At 50.1% G+C, this 18218-nt stretch overlaps 1 protein-coding gene and 1 non-coding gene across 2 annotated transcripts; one reads left to right on the top strand and one right to left on the bottom strand.

The window, feature by feature from the left end:
* Positions 1 to 7890, bottom strand: SDSL (serine dehydratase like). The gene is made up of 8 exons (XM_027124668.1): positions 7668 to 7890; positions 7130 to 7324; positions 6950 to 6989; positions 5510 to 5649; positions 4254 to 4342; positions 3292 to 3519; positions 1439 to 1563; positions 1 to 410 (listed from the first exon to the last, which is right to left on the bottom strand). The coding sequence occupies exons 2-8, from the start codon at positions 7301 to 7303 to the stop codon at positions 217 to 219; spliced, it is 990 nt and encodes a 329-aa protein (XP_026980469.1). The 5' UTR covers positions 7304 to 7324; positions 7668 to 7890; the 3' UTR covers positions 1 to 216.
* Positions 7891 to 12665: 4775 nt separating this feature from the next.
* On the top strand, positions 12666 to 12802 carry LOC113630099 (small nucleolar RNA SNORA70). The gene has a single exon (XR_003436819.1). It is a non-coding gene; the product is annotated as a small nucleolar RNA SNORA70 (small nucleolar RNA).
* The last annotated feature ends 5416 nt before the right edge of the window (positions 12803 to 18218 follow it).

The raw sequence follows: 18218 nt of genomic DNA, 5'->3' as shown, positions 1-18218 counted from the left end.
CAACTCAGAAAGGGTTTATTGGCCAGAGCTGCAGGGAAGCCAAAGGGAGCAGTTCAGGAGGGCTTCCTGCAGGAGGCAGCCAGCGTAGCAGCACAGGGCAGCTGCCACTGCCATCCATGAGCACAGAGGCCCCTCAGCCAGCAACCCCCTCCAGGGGTGTCCAGGAGCCTCTTGGGGATCACTGGGGACCAGCCGGCCCTCCTAAACCAGGAGCCCTCAGCCCTGGCCCAGCTGGGCTTTCAGAGCCTGTAGCTCTCCACTGTCAATGTTGTTGCCTCCACACACGATGACCACGACTGAGGCCGGGGAAGGGTGCAGGCGGCCCTCAGCCTGGAGCCTCCCCAGGAGGCCTGAGTAGATGGCGGCTAAGGCTGCCCCGCAGGCAGGCTCCACCAACATTCGCTCATCATCTGCCCAGAGCAGGGGAACAGGGGTGGAGGGTGGAAAAGGGAGGAAGAACCAGTTAGTGCTCAGCAGGCTCTGGGCACTGCAATTCCATGAAGCCAGCCATCCAGGCACCCATCTCGCAATCCATCATTTGTCTGACTCTCTCTCCATCCATCAATCTGACCATCTATCCCTCCATCCATCTGCCTTTCATCTCTCCATCCATCCATCCCTCCCTCTATCCATCATTAGACTGTCTGTCTGTCCATCTATCAGTGTATCTATCAATCATTGTTTTATCCATCCATCCATTCATCCATCCATCCATTCATCCCCTATCCATCATTTGACTGTCTGTCTGTCCATCCATCAATGTGTCCATTAATCAATGTGTCCACCCATCCTTCCATCCATTTCATCCATGTCATTTGTCAATCCACTGCCCATCAATCCAACCGTCTATCCACCCACCCACCCACCTATTCATTATCCACCTTTCCACTCACTCATACATTCATCCATTCACTCAACAAATATTTATTGAGCGCCCCCTCCCTGCCAGGCCCAGTGCTAGGAAGGCCCTGGGGACACAACAATGAACAAGACACACCAGCCCCCGCCCTCATAGAGTTCACAGTCTAGGGATGTAGTTGGATAAGAATCTGGCAGTTATGAGACTGTTGGGATTGGTGCATAGGAAGTCTTCAACCCAGGTGGGGTGGGGGTGAGAGATCAGAGGAGGCTTCCTGGAGGAGGTGCCATGATAGCTGAGTAGCCCTTAGTTACATGAAACCAATAGGGAGCAGGGCCAGGATGGGCAGCAAGAGGGAAGAAGAGTGGGTGCAGAAGTCCGGAGGCTAGAGACAGCAGGACACACCCCTTCTTCACCCCCACCCTTTCCATCCACTCAACGTGCACTTACTACATGATTACTGTATACCCAGCCCTGCGATAGGCACTGAGGATACAGGCAAGAGAGAGCACACCCTCTCCAGGGGATCCAGGGACTTTGCTGGTTTCTGAGCCCGGGTGGGGGGCAGTGCTTACTCACCCAGGAACCGCTGCACAGCGCTCACGGCCTCAACATCCTCCACCACCTCAGAGAAGACCTTGAACTCCTTCGTACATGCCAGGGCCTGTGCAGCCGCCGTCCTGGCACCCAGGCACTTGGCTACACTGCAGGAGCGGGCAGGTGGGGCAGGGAGGGCAGGGGTGCGGAGAAGAGCTGGGGACTCAAGTCTACTCCCCGCACAGCCCCAACCCTCCCCAGCCCCGGGCCCCCCTCCCATCCTGCAATGGGCCGGGGGCCCAGCATTTCAAGAGTCTCGAGCAGCGCCTGGCTCAGAGGCAGCACTCAGAAATTGTGTGTCCCGTGAACAGCTGGTGAATGCACATCACCCCCTCTGGCTCTGCAGCCGTGACTGTGTTGTTCTTGCACAGACCCCAGAAAGCCAAGCCTAGAAAATGATTTTTTCATTTTATTCATGAATAACCAGTTACCATGTCTATGCTATAGCTAATATTCACTGAATGTTTCCAAGGTGCTGGATGCTCGGATTTCCCGACAGGGGTTTTGTTTGGTTGGTTGGTTGGTTGGTTGGTTGTGCCGTGCAGCATGTGGGATCTTAGTTCCCCAACCAGGGATCGCACCCGAGCCCCTGCAGTGGAAGCACGGAGCTGTAACCACTGGACCGCCAGGGAAATCCCTGGATTTTCTGTCTTAATCCTTATGCTGTCCCTTGGAGTTAGAAATGTATGAGTTCCATTTTATAGGTCAGGAAACTGAAGTTCACAGAGGTTGAGTAACTTGCTCTAGGACACACAGCTAGTCAATAGCAGAATGTGGGCTCAAATTCAGGTAGTCTGGCTCCAGAGTCCACGCTCTTTACCTCCGTGCTTGGGATCACCTACCTGCTGGTATTTCCCTGAGCTAGGCAGTGTTTCAGGCCTGGGAGAGGCTTTGCTGAGCTCATAAGAACTGGCTCTGAGCCCTAAGTGGCCCAGAGTACGGACTCTGGTACCAGGCTGCCTGGTTTCAAACCCTGGCTCTAAACTAGCTGTGTGACCTTGGAAAAGTCACTTCGCCTCCCTGAGCCTCAGTGTCCTCATCTGAAAAACTGGGCTAATAACAATAGCTGATAACGATAGCTTATAACCATAGGCTCACGACGTTGTCGCAGACGATGAGCTAAAACATTTCAAGTGCTTAGAATAGAGCCTGACAGATAGTGAGTTCTACAGAAGTGTTGGTTGCAATTATCGTTATTGCTGTTATCAAGAACCAAGTCTGGGAGGGGAGACAGCAGTGAGTAAGGAAACACAAGAACAAGTAAATAAATGCCCACTGTAGGTAGACACTATGAGGGAGAACTTGGGAGGGGAAACTCCGATGACAGGGTTGTGGGGAGAATCTCTCTGAGGGGAGAGAAAACAGCCAGAAGAAGAAGAGGGAACCCTAGGACTTCTGGGCCGAGGACACAGCCCGTGCAAAGGCATGGCGGGAGGAAAGAGCATGACCCCTTCAAGGGACAGGAAGACAGGCCAGCGGCTGAAGTGGGATGGGGAGGAGTCTGATTGGGGCCTGAGAGCGTAGGGAACACACTGATGGGTTTAAGCGGGGAATGAAAAGTCCTATAGCTCAGCCATGCAGGATTAAGGAGACCCCCCCCTTGAGGGGACTTCCCTGGTGGTCCAGTGGTTAAGACTCTGTGCTTCCACTGCAGGGGACATGGGTTCGATCCCTGGTCAGGAAACTAAGATCCCGCATGCCATGGTGTGGCAAAAAAAAAACTTTTTTTAATTAAAAAAAAAGGTGACCCCCTTGAGTGCCCCACTTCCACTAAGTGGGACTGGGAGGTCCTAGGGCAGCCTAGCGCCCCACAAATGCCCCCAGCCTATGCCTACCTGGTGATGTCCGGCAGTGTCACCAGCCTGCCTGCCTTAACGGCCGCATTGAAACAGTGTGCCCCTTGGGTCTCCATGGCAATTATGGGCACGTGCTGCCAGCCCACCTCCGCCAGACCAGCTGACACCCCGGCCAGGAGGCCTCCGCCCCCCACTGCCAGCACCAGGGCACCCGGTGGGGTCCCCAGCACTGCCTTCAGCTCCCGCACCAGGCTCCCGTGGCCTTCCCTGCAGGATAAGGGAGCAGGAGAGAGGAGCAGGGGTGAGGGAGGCCCCAGTCCCACAGGCTCACAACCACACAAACTCCCCGCGTCGCCATCCGCCTCCCCACCCGTGGCACGTGGAGGGGAGATCCTGCCACGCTTAGTTCACTCAGCTTTCATCCACTCAGGTTATTCATTCACTCATTCTTTCCGCCTTTCATCAACCTCCCAGGCACATTCTCAATCCATTTAATCCATTCCACAACGCTGGAAAGAGGCAGCGTTCTTGTGTCTGGTTAAGGGGAGACCAGAGTAACACTCAGAACCAGCCCAACTCAAGTCCTGGACCTGGGACCCAAGGTCTCGGCCACTTACTAGCTGTGTAATCTTCAGCAAGGAGCTTGACCCCTCTGTGCCTCAGTTTCCTCACCTGTAAAATGGACATTAAAAAAACCATGTCTAGGGCTTTGGGGAAGACTAAACGGATGGAATGTGTCCCAAAGTACACACTCAGTCAAGGGGATTTATTATTAGCACTTCCATTTTACACACGTGGAAACTGAGGCACGGGTGGTGAGATGCTTTGCAGAGTCATACAGGTCACAAGTGGCAGAGGTGGGGTCTGGACCTCCATGTGCCTGGCTGCCAAGCCTCTTCTCCTCTTGGGGCCTCAGTTTCCCCTCTGTCCAGTGAGAGGACCCTGACTCAACGAGGGTCTCTCAGTGCTGAGTTCCATGGGGAGAGGGGCACCAGCCTTACCATATCAGGGGGTGGTCAAACGGGTGGACGTTCACCCAGCCGTCCTTCTTGGCCAACTCTTGTGCCCTTAGATTGGCCTCGTCCCAGACCTAAAGAGAAACCGAGGCCCTCAGAAGACGGGAGTCAGACGGCTATGGCGGTTGGAGCAGAGCCTGAGGTCTCCTGGATGGCTCCAGGGGCCAGTGGGCTGAGGAGACCCCCGAGGGTGAGACCAGAGCTGGTGTGGACCCAGCAGCCTCCTGGGACAAAGGCAGAGGCTTCCAAGGGGACAAATGGATGCCATGTGCTTTCTACAATGCAGGCAGGACCCATCGTGTTCTATTCTCATCATCTGGTTACCTGCGAGTCTCCCCAACAATATTTGGGGCTTTGTAAGAGGAGAGCCCACGTCTTATTACCTCTGTATTCTTAGCACTGCCTAACATAGTGCAGGCACATGGTCTGTGCTCAATGAATATCTGTTGGATGGATGATGGACGGATGGAGGGGTGGAAAAGAAGGCAGAGGGAGGGAGAAAGGGTGATGGACGGAAGGATGTTGAATGCATGAGTGAGTGAATGAATGGATGGATGAATATATGAAGGAAGGAAGGAGAAAGGAAGACAGAAAAGCAGGCAGGAAGGAAGGAAACTGTATACACTAAGTATTTGCAGACCAGCTTTTGGGTACCATGATATGGCTTTTAGTTTTAACCTTGATGGTTTTTAAAAGCCTGTTTTCCAGGGATGATGGATGGATGGATGGATGGATGGATGGATTTTTTTTCTTCTTCTTCCCAGGAGGGGGGAAGGATGACATGTTTGGGTCTCTGTTTCTTGGGTAACAAAGTGAACCAATGATATCCTTATCAGATGAATATCCTTTCATTTCGGGGTGGCCTCAGAATGGGGGATGATGCTGTCACCATCTTTCTTTATACTTTTTGTCTTATTGAAAGGCAAAAATTTTAAGTGGATAGTACCAAGTGTTAGTGAGGGTGCAGGGAGACAGATACACTCCTGGTAACCACCAGCCTCCTGCTTCTCTTGGGATCACACAGGAAAAGTCTCCTCGAGGTGGGGAGAGGCAAGTTGACAGATCCCAGCCCTTAATATACAACACATCCCACTCACCCCTCAGCTCAGCCATCCTCGGGGATGACTGGGTCCCAGGCATAGCTCACAAAACGGAAAAGGAAACAGGATCTCTTGGGGCTGAGGTGAGAGTAAAGGGGGAACAGCTCCCTTCAGCTGGTCTCCCCTTCTTGAGGTCCTTACCTTTCCCGTCAGCTGAACTTCGGCCCCCTCCCCCTGCAGCCTGCTAACCACCTGCAGAGAGGTGCCCTCGGGGAGCACAATGGTGGCTGGGATGCCCAGCTTCCGAGCAGCGTAAGCGGCAGCGATGCCTGCGTTACCCCCTGTGGAGGCAGTAGAAGGGGGCGCTGTGGGCATTTGCATTAGCCTGTTGACACACTGCTCTCCCACCCCCTCCGTTCCCCTTTGGGAGTCCCGCCTTCCCGACACTTATATGCCCCACCATTGGCCCCAGAGGTGGACACATGATCTATGTGGAGCCAATCAGAGAATGCACTCACCTGAACCATGATTGGTTCAGGGATGAGTACACGGGACAAGCTGGGCCAAAAAAAACAATTCATGGATTGATGAGGCCATTGGGAAGGGGTACTCCCTTTTCACCAGGGTTGGTAGGATGGTAGGAGGCAAGCCTAAAACTCCGGATGGCCATCTTGCTACCATGTGGTCTATATGAGAGTAAAGTTAGTACAGAGGAACGACAAGCCAAGAAAAGGAGAGATACAGAGGAGAGCTCCTGGGTCCAGCTGTGCCTGAAAGCCAATTATCCCAAGAATTCTTCAATTCTTGGAGCCTGTAACTTAAACCCGCATGATTGCGGTTTTATCACTTACTACCAGGAGGCTTGAATGATGGGAAGGGGGCTGGGAGAGGACATACAAAGCAGCCATCTGACCATAACCTTGATGAGACTGGACCTTTAAGAAGAGGCCAAGGACTTCCCTGGTGGCGCAGTGGTTGGGAGTCCGCCTGCCAATGCAGGGGACACGGGTTCGAGCCCTGGTCCGGGAAGATCCCACATGCCGTGGAGCGGCTAAGCCCGTGCACCACAACTACTGAGACTGTGCTCTAGAGCCCGCAAGCCACAACTACTGAGCCCACATGCTGCAACTACTGAGGCCCACGTGCCACAACTACGGAAGCCCGGGCGCCTAGAGCCCGTGCTCTGCGACAAGAGAAGCCACCGCAATGAGAAGCCCGCGCACCGCAACGAAGAGTAGCCCCCGCTCGCCGCAACTAGAGAAGGCCCACGTGCAGCCAAAATAAAACAAACAAATAAATTTATTAAAAAAAAAAGAAAGAAAGAGGGGCTTCCCTGGTGACGCAGTGGTTGAGAGTCCACCTGCCGATGCAGGGGACGCGGGTTCATGCCCCGGTCCAGGAAGATCCCACATGCCGCGGAACGGCTGGGCCCGTGAGCCATGGCCGCTGAGCCTGCGCGTCCGGTGCCTGTGCTCCGCAACGGGAGAGGCCACAACAGTGAGAGGCCCGCGTACCACAAAAAAAAAAAAAAAAAAAAAAAAAAAGAGGCCAAGCCCTGGACATCTACTGCTGCTCCAGCCAGGTCCTCCTCCCCCAACCCAGCCCTGAGGACCCGCATGAAGTAGAAAGGGGTGGGCTCACCTGAGGAGCACACCAGGTGTCTGCATCCCTTTTTGGCCACCTGGGAAGACAAGGTATGTGGGTGGGGGCTGACCCAAGCAGGTGTCATGGAGGCCAACTCTCCCCACCCCTCGTCCTGCCCACAGCTGTCCCCTTCCATCCGTACAACCTCACTCTCCCCTCCCGCCCACACACCCTCACCTCCTGGCAGAAACGTCCAATGCCACGGATCTTGAAGGAGCCAGTCGGCTGTACATTCTCATACTTGAGGAAGACAGGCATGCCCACCACCTGGGACAGTGCCCAGCTCTCCAGCAGAGGCGTGACGATGTGGAAGTGCTCACCCTCGGCACACTCCGCCAGAGGGCCCTCCATGCCAGCAGCCACCTAGAGGGCCTGCAGGAGGGCGCAAACATCATAGCCCAGGCAGCTCCAGCCAAGAGTCCCTGTGACCAGAATAGGGAACGGGGAGAGGGAGAAGCTCCTCCGCTTGGCGCCCTTAGTGCCATATGGCTGCCAAGCTGTGAGGCTCCAGGGAAGTATCCGCGCCTCTCTGGGCCTCAGTTTCACCAGCTGGACAAGGAGGTTTGGACTAGGGGCTCTTTTCTTCTGTAACTGGGGCTGCTCACAGTGCTGGGGATGGAGAACGTGGCCAATAGTGGTGATGAATGAATGAGAGTGGGAGAATTCATTCATTCACCATTCATTATTCATTCAAAAGACATTACTGAGCACCTACTATGTGCCAGGCGGTTCCAGGTTTTGGGTCCCAGCAGGGGACACGTCAGAGGCAGCCCCTGCTTTGCCGGAGCTCACGGTCTAGCTGGGGAGACAGAACCACAGAATTTCAAACAGGAGTGACCTAGAGGGGAGGGTATTATTTTAGCAAGGGTGGTCAGCAAAGCCGTCTCCCAGGAAAGAAACTTGTATTATGGAAAATTTAAACACAGCAAAAGTGTCAAGAACTGTCTGACGGAGCTCCCGTGTAGCCATCACTTAGTTTCAACAATCATCAACGCGTGGCCTGCCTTGTTTTCTCCATATCTGTGCCTAATCCTCCTTGCTGTATTATTATTTTTTCCTCCTTTATGATTATTATAAATTTCCTCCCATATTATTTCTTCTGTAAATATTTCAGCATGTAGCTCTAAAAGCAAAGAACTCTTTTGAAACATTGTAGCCACAGTTTCAGAACAGTATACATTTGTCCAAACTCTTCAAATTCTAACCTTGAGTAAGCTAATTTTATTTTATGGAAATTATGCCTCACTGATGTTTATTTTTTTAATGTAATCACAACGCCATTATCACGTCTAAAAATATTAAAATGATTTCTTAATATCATCAAATATCTGCTAAGTGTTCAAATTTCCAATCATCTTATTAAATGTAATAAACCACCCGTCTTGCTGTTGGTGATGGTTTAGGGTTTTGTGCATTTTTGGTTGGCTGAGAGGTAATTTACTTTCTTTTGACCTGCAAGTTCTCAAAGGGGGAACTTTGAGATGAATGACAAGAAGAGAAGCAAGGGAAAAGCGTTCTGTAGGGGGAACAGCAGGTACAACCACCGCCTTGAAGGAAATGAACTTAGAGCGTTCCTGGTGCTGAGAGAAGGGACTGGTGGAGGTGAGAGTAGGAGGCGAGCAAGGAGAGGTGGTCAGGGATGTTGGGGAGGGCGTTCCAGCCCACGGTGAAGAGTTGGGATATTATTCTAATTCTACTTGCTATGGGAAGCCGCTGGGAAGTTTTAAGCCAAAGTGCGGATGAGTGAGTGAGTGAATGAACCAGTGTGTAAGGGCGAGAAGCAGAGAGGGAGGACATTAGAAGGGAGAACAATAGAAGGATTTTTTTTTAAGGAGCAAACGCTCTGCCCTCCCACTCACCTCCCTTTTTTTTTTCTGGCGCAGAAAAGCATTGGGCCGCCCAATAGTGGGGCTGCAGTTCCATTATTTGCCACTAGGCGGAGCGCTGCAACCTCCCCCGCCCACCACAAGCCCAAGCTTCTCGTCCACCCTTGCTTAGTCAAGAGCTGGGCTCCCCGCTTCAGAGGTTTCCAGGTCTCCTGTCCCTGGATTTGACTCTGGGCCTTTGTTGGGATGGCCCTGGGGTTCCCCAGGCATGGCAAAGCCTGAACCACCTCCACCCAGTTCCATCCAGGACAATTCTTAAGTGGGGCATGGCATTGGGGGAGGGTAGCCCACGGGTCACCCAAATCCCTCATACCCAGCCCTGGGCCTCACCTCAGCCCCAGAGCCCAAGAATGTGAGCTTTGGGGTCAATCAGAGACCAAAGTTAGAAACTAGCTATGACTTCTTGGCTGTGTGACCCAGACAAGTGTCTCAACCTCTGTGTGCCTATTTCCCCTTCTGTAAAATGGGAATAATAACATCCCAACTCACAGGTTTTGGGGCAGATTAATAATAATAGTAATAATAATAATAGCTATCCTTTGTGGAATCCAATTACCAGAAACTGACTGAGTCTTCTGGAGGCATTATCTCATTGGGGTCTTCTAACAGTGCTGGTGGGCTCATTGTTACTCTAGAATGCTTCCAAGGTGTAGGTCCTGACCTAGGAACTGGGGACACCATGGTGAACCAGACAGATATCTACTCCTGGAGGTGACTTATAATCTCAGAAGGGGATCGACATTCAACAAATAACTGTACAGACAAACAAATAATCAGAAATGGTGAGAACTGCTAAAAGGGAAACAGGCATATACGGAGTCTTGAAGAGAAGAACAGGGGACCTACTTTGGGTCAGGAGGTCAGGAAAGGCCTTTTGGAGGAGGTGACCATTAAAACTGAAACCTGAAAAATGAAAAGGAACTAACCACACAACAAACTGGGAGAAGAGCTTGTGCATCACAGGATCATTGTGATGATTACGTGAGACCACAAAGTAAAGGCATCAACTCTGCTTCACATATAATAATAGCTAATAATTATATGGGACTTACTTTGAGCCAGGCACTATACCAACCACCTTATATTTTATCTCGTATAATCATTACAATGACCCTGAGATAGGTTCAATTATTAACTCCACTTTATAGACAATGAAACTGAGGCCCAGAGAGGTTAAGTAACTTGTCCAAGGTCACACAGCTAGAAATGGCATGGCCAGGATTCAAACTCAGGCAGTGCACTTTGGCATCTGTGTTCTTACCCACCATGCTTTACTTTCTCTTTTATATTAGCATTATTATCATTAAAGGGGTGAGCATTTAGTACTTAGCTTTCGGTTGTCCTTAGGAGCTAAATGCTCCTGTCCAGTCCCCAGGCGCCCCCAGCCCTCTTGGTTATACCGACTGCCCAGAAGAGGACAGCAGGCGTCAGTCAAATGAATGAACCCCAAGTTGCCAACAGCCTTATCAAGCCCAGACGCCCAGGAGGGCACCTGCTACTCCTATGAATTGGGGTAAAAGACCAACTGACTACCTCTTCCACCTCCCTTGTCCCTCACGCTTTTCCCCAGAGGCCACCTGGTGACGCTCAACAGTCAGATCTCTGGTGCCGGGGCTGGGAAACCTCAGCCACCCCTTGGCTGGCAGAATGTCAGCCCCACCCCACTGGGATCAGGACATGCTCCGCGATCCTCAGGGTCCCAGATCCCTAGCCTTCTAGTCCAAGGCAGACGGGCCACAAGCACCCTGAGCTGAACCCATGTTCCTGGGAGGACTTCGGACAGTCTCACCCTCCCACTTTCTGTCCACTCAGCTGGAACTTGGCCCCAGAACTTTCCAGACTAGCCTCTACTCACATTCACAAATGTACGTAGAGCCCCAGGGCCCTATTTGGGCCCCAGACCCCCTTACCTTCCTTCTCAACAGTCCCCAGACCAGCTCAGCCCCAGCCCACTGCCCACCAGCCTGCCTGGGCACTGGCTCTGCCAGCTTCCTGCAGCTTCCTGTGGCCTTGGCCCCTCCTCCTGTATTAAAGGGACAGCTCCCCACTGAAGGAGAAAGGGGACAAGATCAGCCTTCATTGCCTCCCGGTTTGCTGTCCGAGACATGTGATTACCTGGTCCCATTTCACAGACGAAGAAACTGAGGCCCAGAGAGGGGGACTCACTCAGCCAAGGCCACCCAGCCAGCGAGGGGCACCCTTTAGCTCTCACCCTGGACCACCTTTGCTGTGACATAGACACCTCCAAGCCCAGTGCTTGTACCAAATGCCAAGCCACTTCCCCTGGACCACTGTCAAGGTCAACTTAGGTCTGAGACAAGAAAACAAGAATAAAGGAACAATTATTATCTGTCACATGAGAAAGGCATGTTTTCTTCTGAAGCTCCTCCTCATCTGTGATATTTTATACCCAACATTGGGACTCAAACAATTATTTATTGTTCAAATGAATGACTCTGACAACCGATTCATTCACTCAAAGAATATTTATTGGACACCAACTATGTGTCAAGTCCTGGGACCTTTAGCTTCAAACAAGACAGCATGTCCGCTGCCCTCAAGAAGCCCCAAGATACCACTGAAGAGCAGCTATGATCAATGCTGTCAGATGTTGGCAAGAAGAGGTGGGGTAGGGCTGTGGGCGCCCAGAGCAGGTACCTCACCTGGCCCTTGAAGGCTGGGAAGGCTTCCTGGAGGAGGAGACTGAGAGGGGTCAGGAATCAGGAACAGGGAAAGCAAAGGTCTGAAACTGAAAAACATGGGGTGTTCCAGGAACAGAGACATGTGCAGGAGGACTCGAAGAGAAAAGGCAAGGATGGGACAGCATGTGGGTTTGGGGCTGAGGAGGTGGGCAAGGACCAGAGTCCACTGGATGCCTGTGCCAATCCAGAGTCTGGACCTCACCCCAGGGGCACTAGGGAGCCATGGAAGGCTTTAGGCAGGGGAATGACGTGATCACATTCATGTCTTGTCTCTATCAGCATCTCACTGGGTGAATCTGAGCTGGTCACATTAATTTGGGGGGGGCCTCAGTTTCCCTATATATCAAATGGGAGGTGAGGTCCAGGCAGCACCTGGCAGCCCAGATGGTCTGTGCCCTTCTTGACCTGTGTGTGACCTCCCCGGGTTTGATGATTAACTCCTGGCCACTTGGGGTCAAGAGGAACTGCTTGGTCATGATCCTTGATGAGGACTTTAGCAGTTTCATCCCCATCCTCACATTAAACAAACACCATCCTTGACAGGTGTCCTGTCCTGGCCTGGGCACTGGGGACACAGAGGTGATAAACCCAGTTCATGCCCTGAGGTGGCCCCCAGCCTGGAGGGGAGAGGAAGTCACTAATTCAGTGACAACCCTAACACCCCCTAGGAGAACAGAGAGCAGAAGGTCCCCATAGGGCAGCTGAGGGTGGGTGTGATCAGGGAGGGCTTCCTGGAGGAGTGGGGCCTTAGCATATAGTTCAGGTTTGGACAAGAAGCATGATGGCTGCATTTATTGCACGCCTACTGTATGCCAGCCCTTTTGTGTTGATGAGAGATTCCCAAAGGTTTTTTACTAGTTGGGTATTTATATCCTCTGTGTGTGTGTGTGTGTGTGTGTGTGTGTGTGTGTGTGTGTGTGTGCATATAAAATAATACACATAATTTTATGGATGTTATTGCTTAGGAAGAAGCTAAGGCATGTATTAAAGTTTAAAAATGGAGGTTTTTTTCTTTTTTTAATATTAAATAGTAGCAGTAAGTTTCTGGCATGAAGAGGCAGTAACAATTAGAACACAGACCCTGAAGCCAGCCTCTAGTACAAATACCAGCTTTGCACTTACTGGCTGTGGCTTGGGTAGGTTACTTAACCTCTCTGTGCGTTGGTTCCTCAAGTGTAAGATGGGGATAAAATACTACTTCCCCAGTAGTGTATGCAGCCTGTTGCCTGTATGGGTTGCCCTAAGGGACCTTGGAGACAGCCCTTTCCAGTGGACATTCATGTCCGGCATGCGGTCCCCAATCTAGGCTCCAGACAGGTATGCGCGGTGCCTTTGGAAAGCCCCAGGGCACAGTGGCCAGGGTCCACATTGGCCAAGTCATAATGTTCATCCTCACCGAGCTGCAGAGCAAGGAGCATGTGATTGAGGCCCTACACAGGCTGAGTTCAAGTTCCCTGGCCCCCAGAAGATTCACATATCCAAGGAGTGGGGATTTACGAAGTTTAAGCAGATGAATTTGAAAACATGGTGGCAGAAAAGTGGCTTATCCCAGATGACTGTGGGGTCGAATACATCCCTAATCGTGGCCCCCTGGACAAATGGCAGGTCCTGCATTCATGAGAGCCTTGGCACTGTCCTCTCCTTACTCATGCCCACCAATAGATACTACTTTCCTGTCCAAAAATTAAATTAAATTAAAAGCTATTTTTCCTTACATTAAAGCAGTATGGGAGGAAGACTTTGAAGTTTTGATTATAATACTGAATTTCCATTTGGTGCGTAGAAAAAAAAAATACTGCTTCCCTAGTGGAGTTTATGTGAGGATCAAAAGAGTTAACAGATGGGGACTTCGCTGGCAGCCCAGTGGTTAAGACTCTGCGCTCCCCATGCATGGGGCACGGGTTCGATCCCTGGTCAGAGAACCATCCCCCATGTTGCACAGTGCGGCCAAAACAAAAAAAAAAAATTAACAGATGTAAACTATTTAGAACAGTAGGAAGTATCCTGTGTTTGCTGCTGCTGCTGCTAGTGTTGCTTTATCAGTATTATAAAAGGTGTGACACAACAGTGTGGCAAAAATTGCAAAGGCAGCACGTGAATGTACGAAGTTTGGGAACATGACATCGTTCTATCACAGGACGCTTACAACACCCTGGGGGAGGTAGGTATTGTAATGAACTCCACATTGTGGAATCAGATTTGGCTCAGAAAGGCTAGGTCATTTTCCTGAGGTCACACAGCAGGGGCAGAGCCAGGGCTTAGACTCAGAGCTCCTGACCTGGAAGAGGATGGAGTGGGGAAGCCAGAGCGGCTGCATCAGAGAGCAGATGAGGCTGGAGAGGGGTCCAAGTCACTGACCCATCCCCTCCCAGATCCACATTTGTTAGCCAGGCCCTGTCCCTGACACCTCAGGCTGCCAAACACCCTGGCCAGTCTCCCGGATTATTCATTAAGCTTCATTTCACCATCTTCACCCCCAGCTGGCCTTCTTGTTCCCAGGGCAAGGGAACTGCGTAAAGGGGAGGGATGGAGTCTTGGACACAGTTAACTGGCCCTCTGAATTTGCAGGTTAACTCTGGGCTCTGCGTCATACACTTTCCAAGGCACAGAGGTTCAGTTCCATTAACAGGTAAAAGGACTGGAGTTCATGCAGTCAAGCATCCAGTCTAGCTGCTGAGTAGCCCAGCTGGGATTTGCCCTGGATCTTCTAACACCCAATACCTCTTAGCTAATGTCTCAGACCCTTGCCAAGGTGATCAATCATTCTAGAGCAGAGAGGGTCTCAAACGAGGGGGCCACGTTTTTGCTGGCTGGAGCTGATTCACTCTGTCCTCTGTAGAGCTATCCCGTGGGGGACTGTTCTATTTGCCACTGTCCCCATCTTTCTCTATTGCATCCCTAAGACCCAGAAGGCTCCTGCCTGGTTCCTGGAGTTCTTTGAGTTTGAAACCCTGTGCAGAGGAACTTTCCCTCTCTCCTCTTGCCCTGATAAGGAAAGGAGTCAGTTATTAAGGGAGAAGCTGGCACAGAAAGGTTAAGTCACTTGCCCAGCAAATAGCCCATGGGACCAATCACTGAGGGATCCCACTTCCAACATAGGTGTTCTTGTCCCAAGAGACTTACAAATTCACAGCCATGATATCTGAGCTGAAAGAATTTGTCAGGGCCATCTAAGCCATCCTTATAGTGGATGGGGAAAACGGGGCCCAGAGGAAAAAGGGGAACAGTTCTGGCCCTATGTTCAGATTTTTGAAATAAAGATAAATGGATAGCCAGCTTTAAGAGTGCAGTGTATTAAATATTGCACAATATAGGAGGTGGTACAACTCGATACACTTGTATACATTTAATAGCACAAGTGTAGGGACAAGCCATGCGATTGGAGGAAAAACCCAGGACTGAACTGAGTGGTCCTCTGTTACTGATAGAAGCTCCCTGTGAATTCACACCTGAGACCTAGGAGTTGGTCAGTACATAAAACGCACTGAATTCAAGACAGACAGTAGCAGCAGGGTAGATATTAAGGAATTGGCTCTTGCCAATTAGGATTGGCAGTAGAAGCCAGTCTGAAGTGAGCAGGGTGGCTGGAGACTGGAAATCTAGATGCTGCAGCTCAAGTCCAGGATCTGTAGATTAGAACAGTGGTCTAGAGATGGAATGATTAGTGCATTCTTCAAAAATCCCAGATTTTCCAAACAACTTCTTAGGATGCTTTCCTCAAACAGGGGTGTGATGACTTTTTTTTTAAACAAACAACAATGTTGCTTTTAAAAAGACAACAAGAACAAAAAGTTCCTGATACACCAGTCTATGACTGCATCAATACCTGTAGGTTCATGGAGAACAATACTGATAACATCATTTGTCCTGGGGAAATGGGAGAGGTGGGGATGAGGGCGGAGTGGGGCAAGGAGGCGGGGGCCATCATGGAAACATGGCATGAAAATGGTCCGTAATCTCCGCTGTGCAATATGGTAGCCGTTCACCACCCATGCATACCGAGCTCTTGAATTGTGATTCTGCAACTGAGGAACTGAATTGTAACTTTTGTTTAATTTTGTTTAATCGATATGTAAATAACCTTAGGATGGATAAACAACAAGGTCCTACTGTATAGCACAGGGAACTATGTTCAATATCTTGTGATAAACCATAATAGAAAAGAATGTATATATATATGTATAACTGAATCACTTCGCTGTACAAGAGAGATTAACACAATATTGTAAATCAACTGTACTTCAATAAAAATTTTACTTTAATGTAAATAACCAGAGGTGGCCAGGGGCTACCATACTGGAGAGCATGAGCTAGAGAATCTGTCTAGGAGGCAGTGTGGACCCAACACGAGAGGCGTTACTGTCACCAGGGGAGGGGAAAGCGTGTTAGTCAGTCCTTGGGCTTTGTGTAATGATTCCCCCACTGAGACAGACAGATCCAAGTGACATGCAGACAGAAGGACAACCACAACACAGGGACAGGAAGTCCCCCAAGTAAATATGGGATCTGTGCGCCATACACATGGACGCAACTCAGAAACACTCCACACCTGGAAGAAAGAGGAACGTTACAGGGGGGACACCTGACAACCAGCACCTGGGCCAGGTGATCGAGGTCAGCATCCACAGCGATGAGTCATGTTGGGAGTCGGCATGGTCTTAATGGGATGGGATGAGATATCGCCTCCATGGTCTTCCTCCCCAAATCCTATAACCCCCGTCCTTCCACTCATGAGAAAAAACATAAAATCCACGACAGTTCTGTTCAAATCTGTCAAGGTCATCAAAAACAAGGGAAGTCTGAGAAACTGTCACAGCCAAGAAGAACCTAAGGAGACAGGATGGCTCAATGTAACGTGCCGTCCTGGATGGGATCCTGGAACCGAAAAATGACGTCAGGGAGAAACTAAGGAACTCTGAGTAAAATATGGACTTCATTGAATAATAATATATCGACAGTGGTTCAATAATTGTGACAAATGTACCGTGTTAATGTAAATTAATAATAGGGGAAACTGGGTGTGGGGTATATAGGAACACTCTGTACTATCTATGCAGTTTTAGATTTCCATTTCTGTAAATCTAAAACTATTCTAAAATAAAAAGGTTTTTTTTTTTTAAGTCCCTATACCCAAACCTGCAAAAGTAGTGGAAAATAACAATATTTCTTACAAGAGGATTCTTTGCTTTGCAGAAAGATTCTCCTCAGAGGGTGCTTAAATAACGAGGTGCTTTTTTTTTTTTTCATTCTCATTCAAAGCACGCTTAACTGACTAAAGTCCTATGTTTTAAAACGGAGGGAGAAACAGGCCCACTGCATGGATGCAGGTGTTGAGAAGCTAGCCGATGACAGAGAAAAAGCTGGAAAAGAAACTGACTGCAACCATTCAGTAAAGAGGAGGCAATGAACAAGAGCCAGTCCGGGATCCGCAGTAACAAGTTTTTCCCTTTTGCCAGAGTTATTTTTCTGTATAATCAGGGGAAATGCATAGCAGAGGCATGTATCATGGAGGAATAATATTTTGAGAATATTAACTTATCACTCCCTCCCCCTCACTTCCCTCTCCCGGGGAGGAGACAGACAGTGAGAGACAGAGAGTAACAGAGAGACAGAGACAAACACAGAGAGACAGAGACAAAGAAAGAGAGACATTGAGAGACAAAGAGGCAAATCAGAGAGAGACAGAGAAAGAGAGAGAAAGAGAAAAAGGAAAAGAAGGAAGGAAGGAAAGAAGGAAGGAGTCCTCATTTGTAACGTTTGTTGATTTTCATGGTATCAATAGGCTCCAGCGGATAGTTTCAAGCTACCAAAGTTTAACGACTTATTCAAACTTTCCTGCAGATGTACAGTTGATAGGCATCTACTCCACACTCCGCTGCTGGAAGAGGGGCCGTGCACTTTGCCTCAGGGAATGGAGATAAGAGAAAGTTTAAGGCAGTGGCCAAAACAGGGAGGGGAGTGAAGATACCTTGAGTCTCCAACCTTTCTCTGGAATGGTTGCCCGTGGCCCCCAGACTATGGGACAAGGATTCACATGGCAGGGAATGAGGAAGGGCCCCCCCAGCAAGCTGGGGCGGGGGTCAGACAAGTGAGGACCAGGCAGCATCCCCACCCCATCTTGTGTTGACTCAGCCCTGGAATGTCACTGCCACCCCTAGTGGGGAGGGGGGAGGGAAAACCCCTCATGGTCTCCAATTATTTACCTGCTTGAAATAAAAATTAAGCAGAGTTAGAGGAAAATAAAAAAGTCTTCATTTGGTGCACATGCGGTTTGTGTTCTGAGACTGAAACCCCCTGCAAATATCTTGGTATATGCTGGGCTTACAACTGTCCTTACAACTTTACATCAATTAAGTCATTAAATCCTCACGACAAATCTAAGGGGTGGATACTACTACCCGTTAAAGCAAGTTCATGGCAAAAGTTGGATTTGAACTTGGTTCTGTCAGGAAACTGACTCACTTGCTATCTGGAAACGGACACGCCTTGGATGCTAGAGTCATGGGCATGAACTGATCTCTCTGAGGTTTGTACAATGACAGCGGCCAGCCTCCCCCTAAGACCCTCCAGCAGCTCTCCGCACTCTCCCGGCTCTGAAGCCTCGAGAACACCGCTAGGCAGCAGTAGTTTAATGGGGAGTTTGCCTGCTGGGAACTGGGGGCCTGCTGGGGTCTCAGT

Source organism: Aethalodelphis obliquidens, unplaced genomic scaffold (genome assembly GCF_003676395.1).
Source record: "Aethalodelphis obliquidens isolate GAN/ISIS:26980383/991018 unplaced genomic scaffold, ASM367639v1 scaffold28, whole genome shotgun sequence".
Lineage (NCBI taxonomy): Eukaryota > Metazoa > Chordata > Mammalia > Artiodactyla > Delphinidae > Aethalodelphis > Aethalodelphis obliquidens.
The sequence above is the reverse complement of the archived record's forward strand: the minus strand, read 5'-3'. Positions and strand labels throughout refer to the sequence as shown.

What these genes read in the sequence shown, in the direction of transcription:
- SDSL (XM_027124668.1), bottom strand. Translation starts at nt 7,303, where the DNA reads ATGGAGGGCCCTCTGGCGGAGTGTGCCGAGGGTGAGCACTTCCACATC. An exon ending in ACACTGCCGGACATCACCAG is followed by an intron (nt 1,564 to 3,291) that starts GTAGGCATAGGC and finishes CCGCTCCTGCAG; the next exon opens with TGTAGCCAAGTGCCTGGGTG. An exon ending in CGCTGTGCAGCGGTTCCTGG is followed by an intron (nt 411 to 1,438) that starts GTGAGTAAGCAC and finishes TGCTCTGGGCAG; the next exon opens with ATGATGAGCGAATGTTGGTG.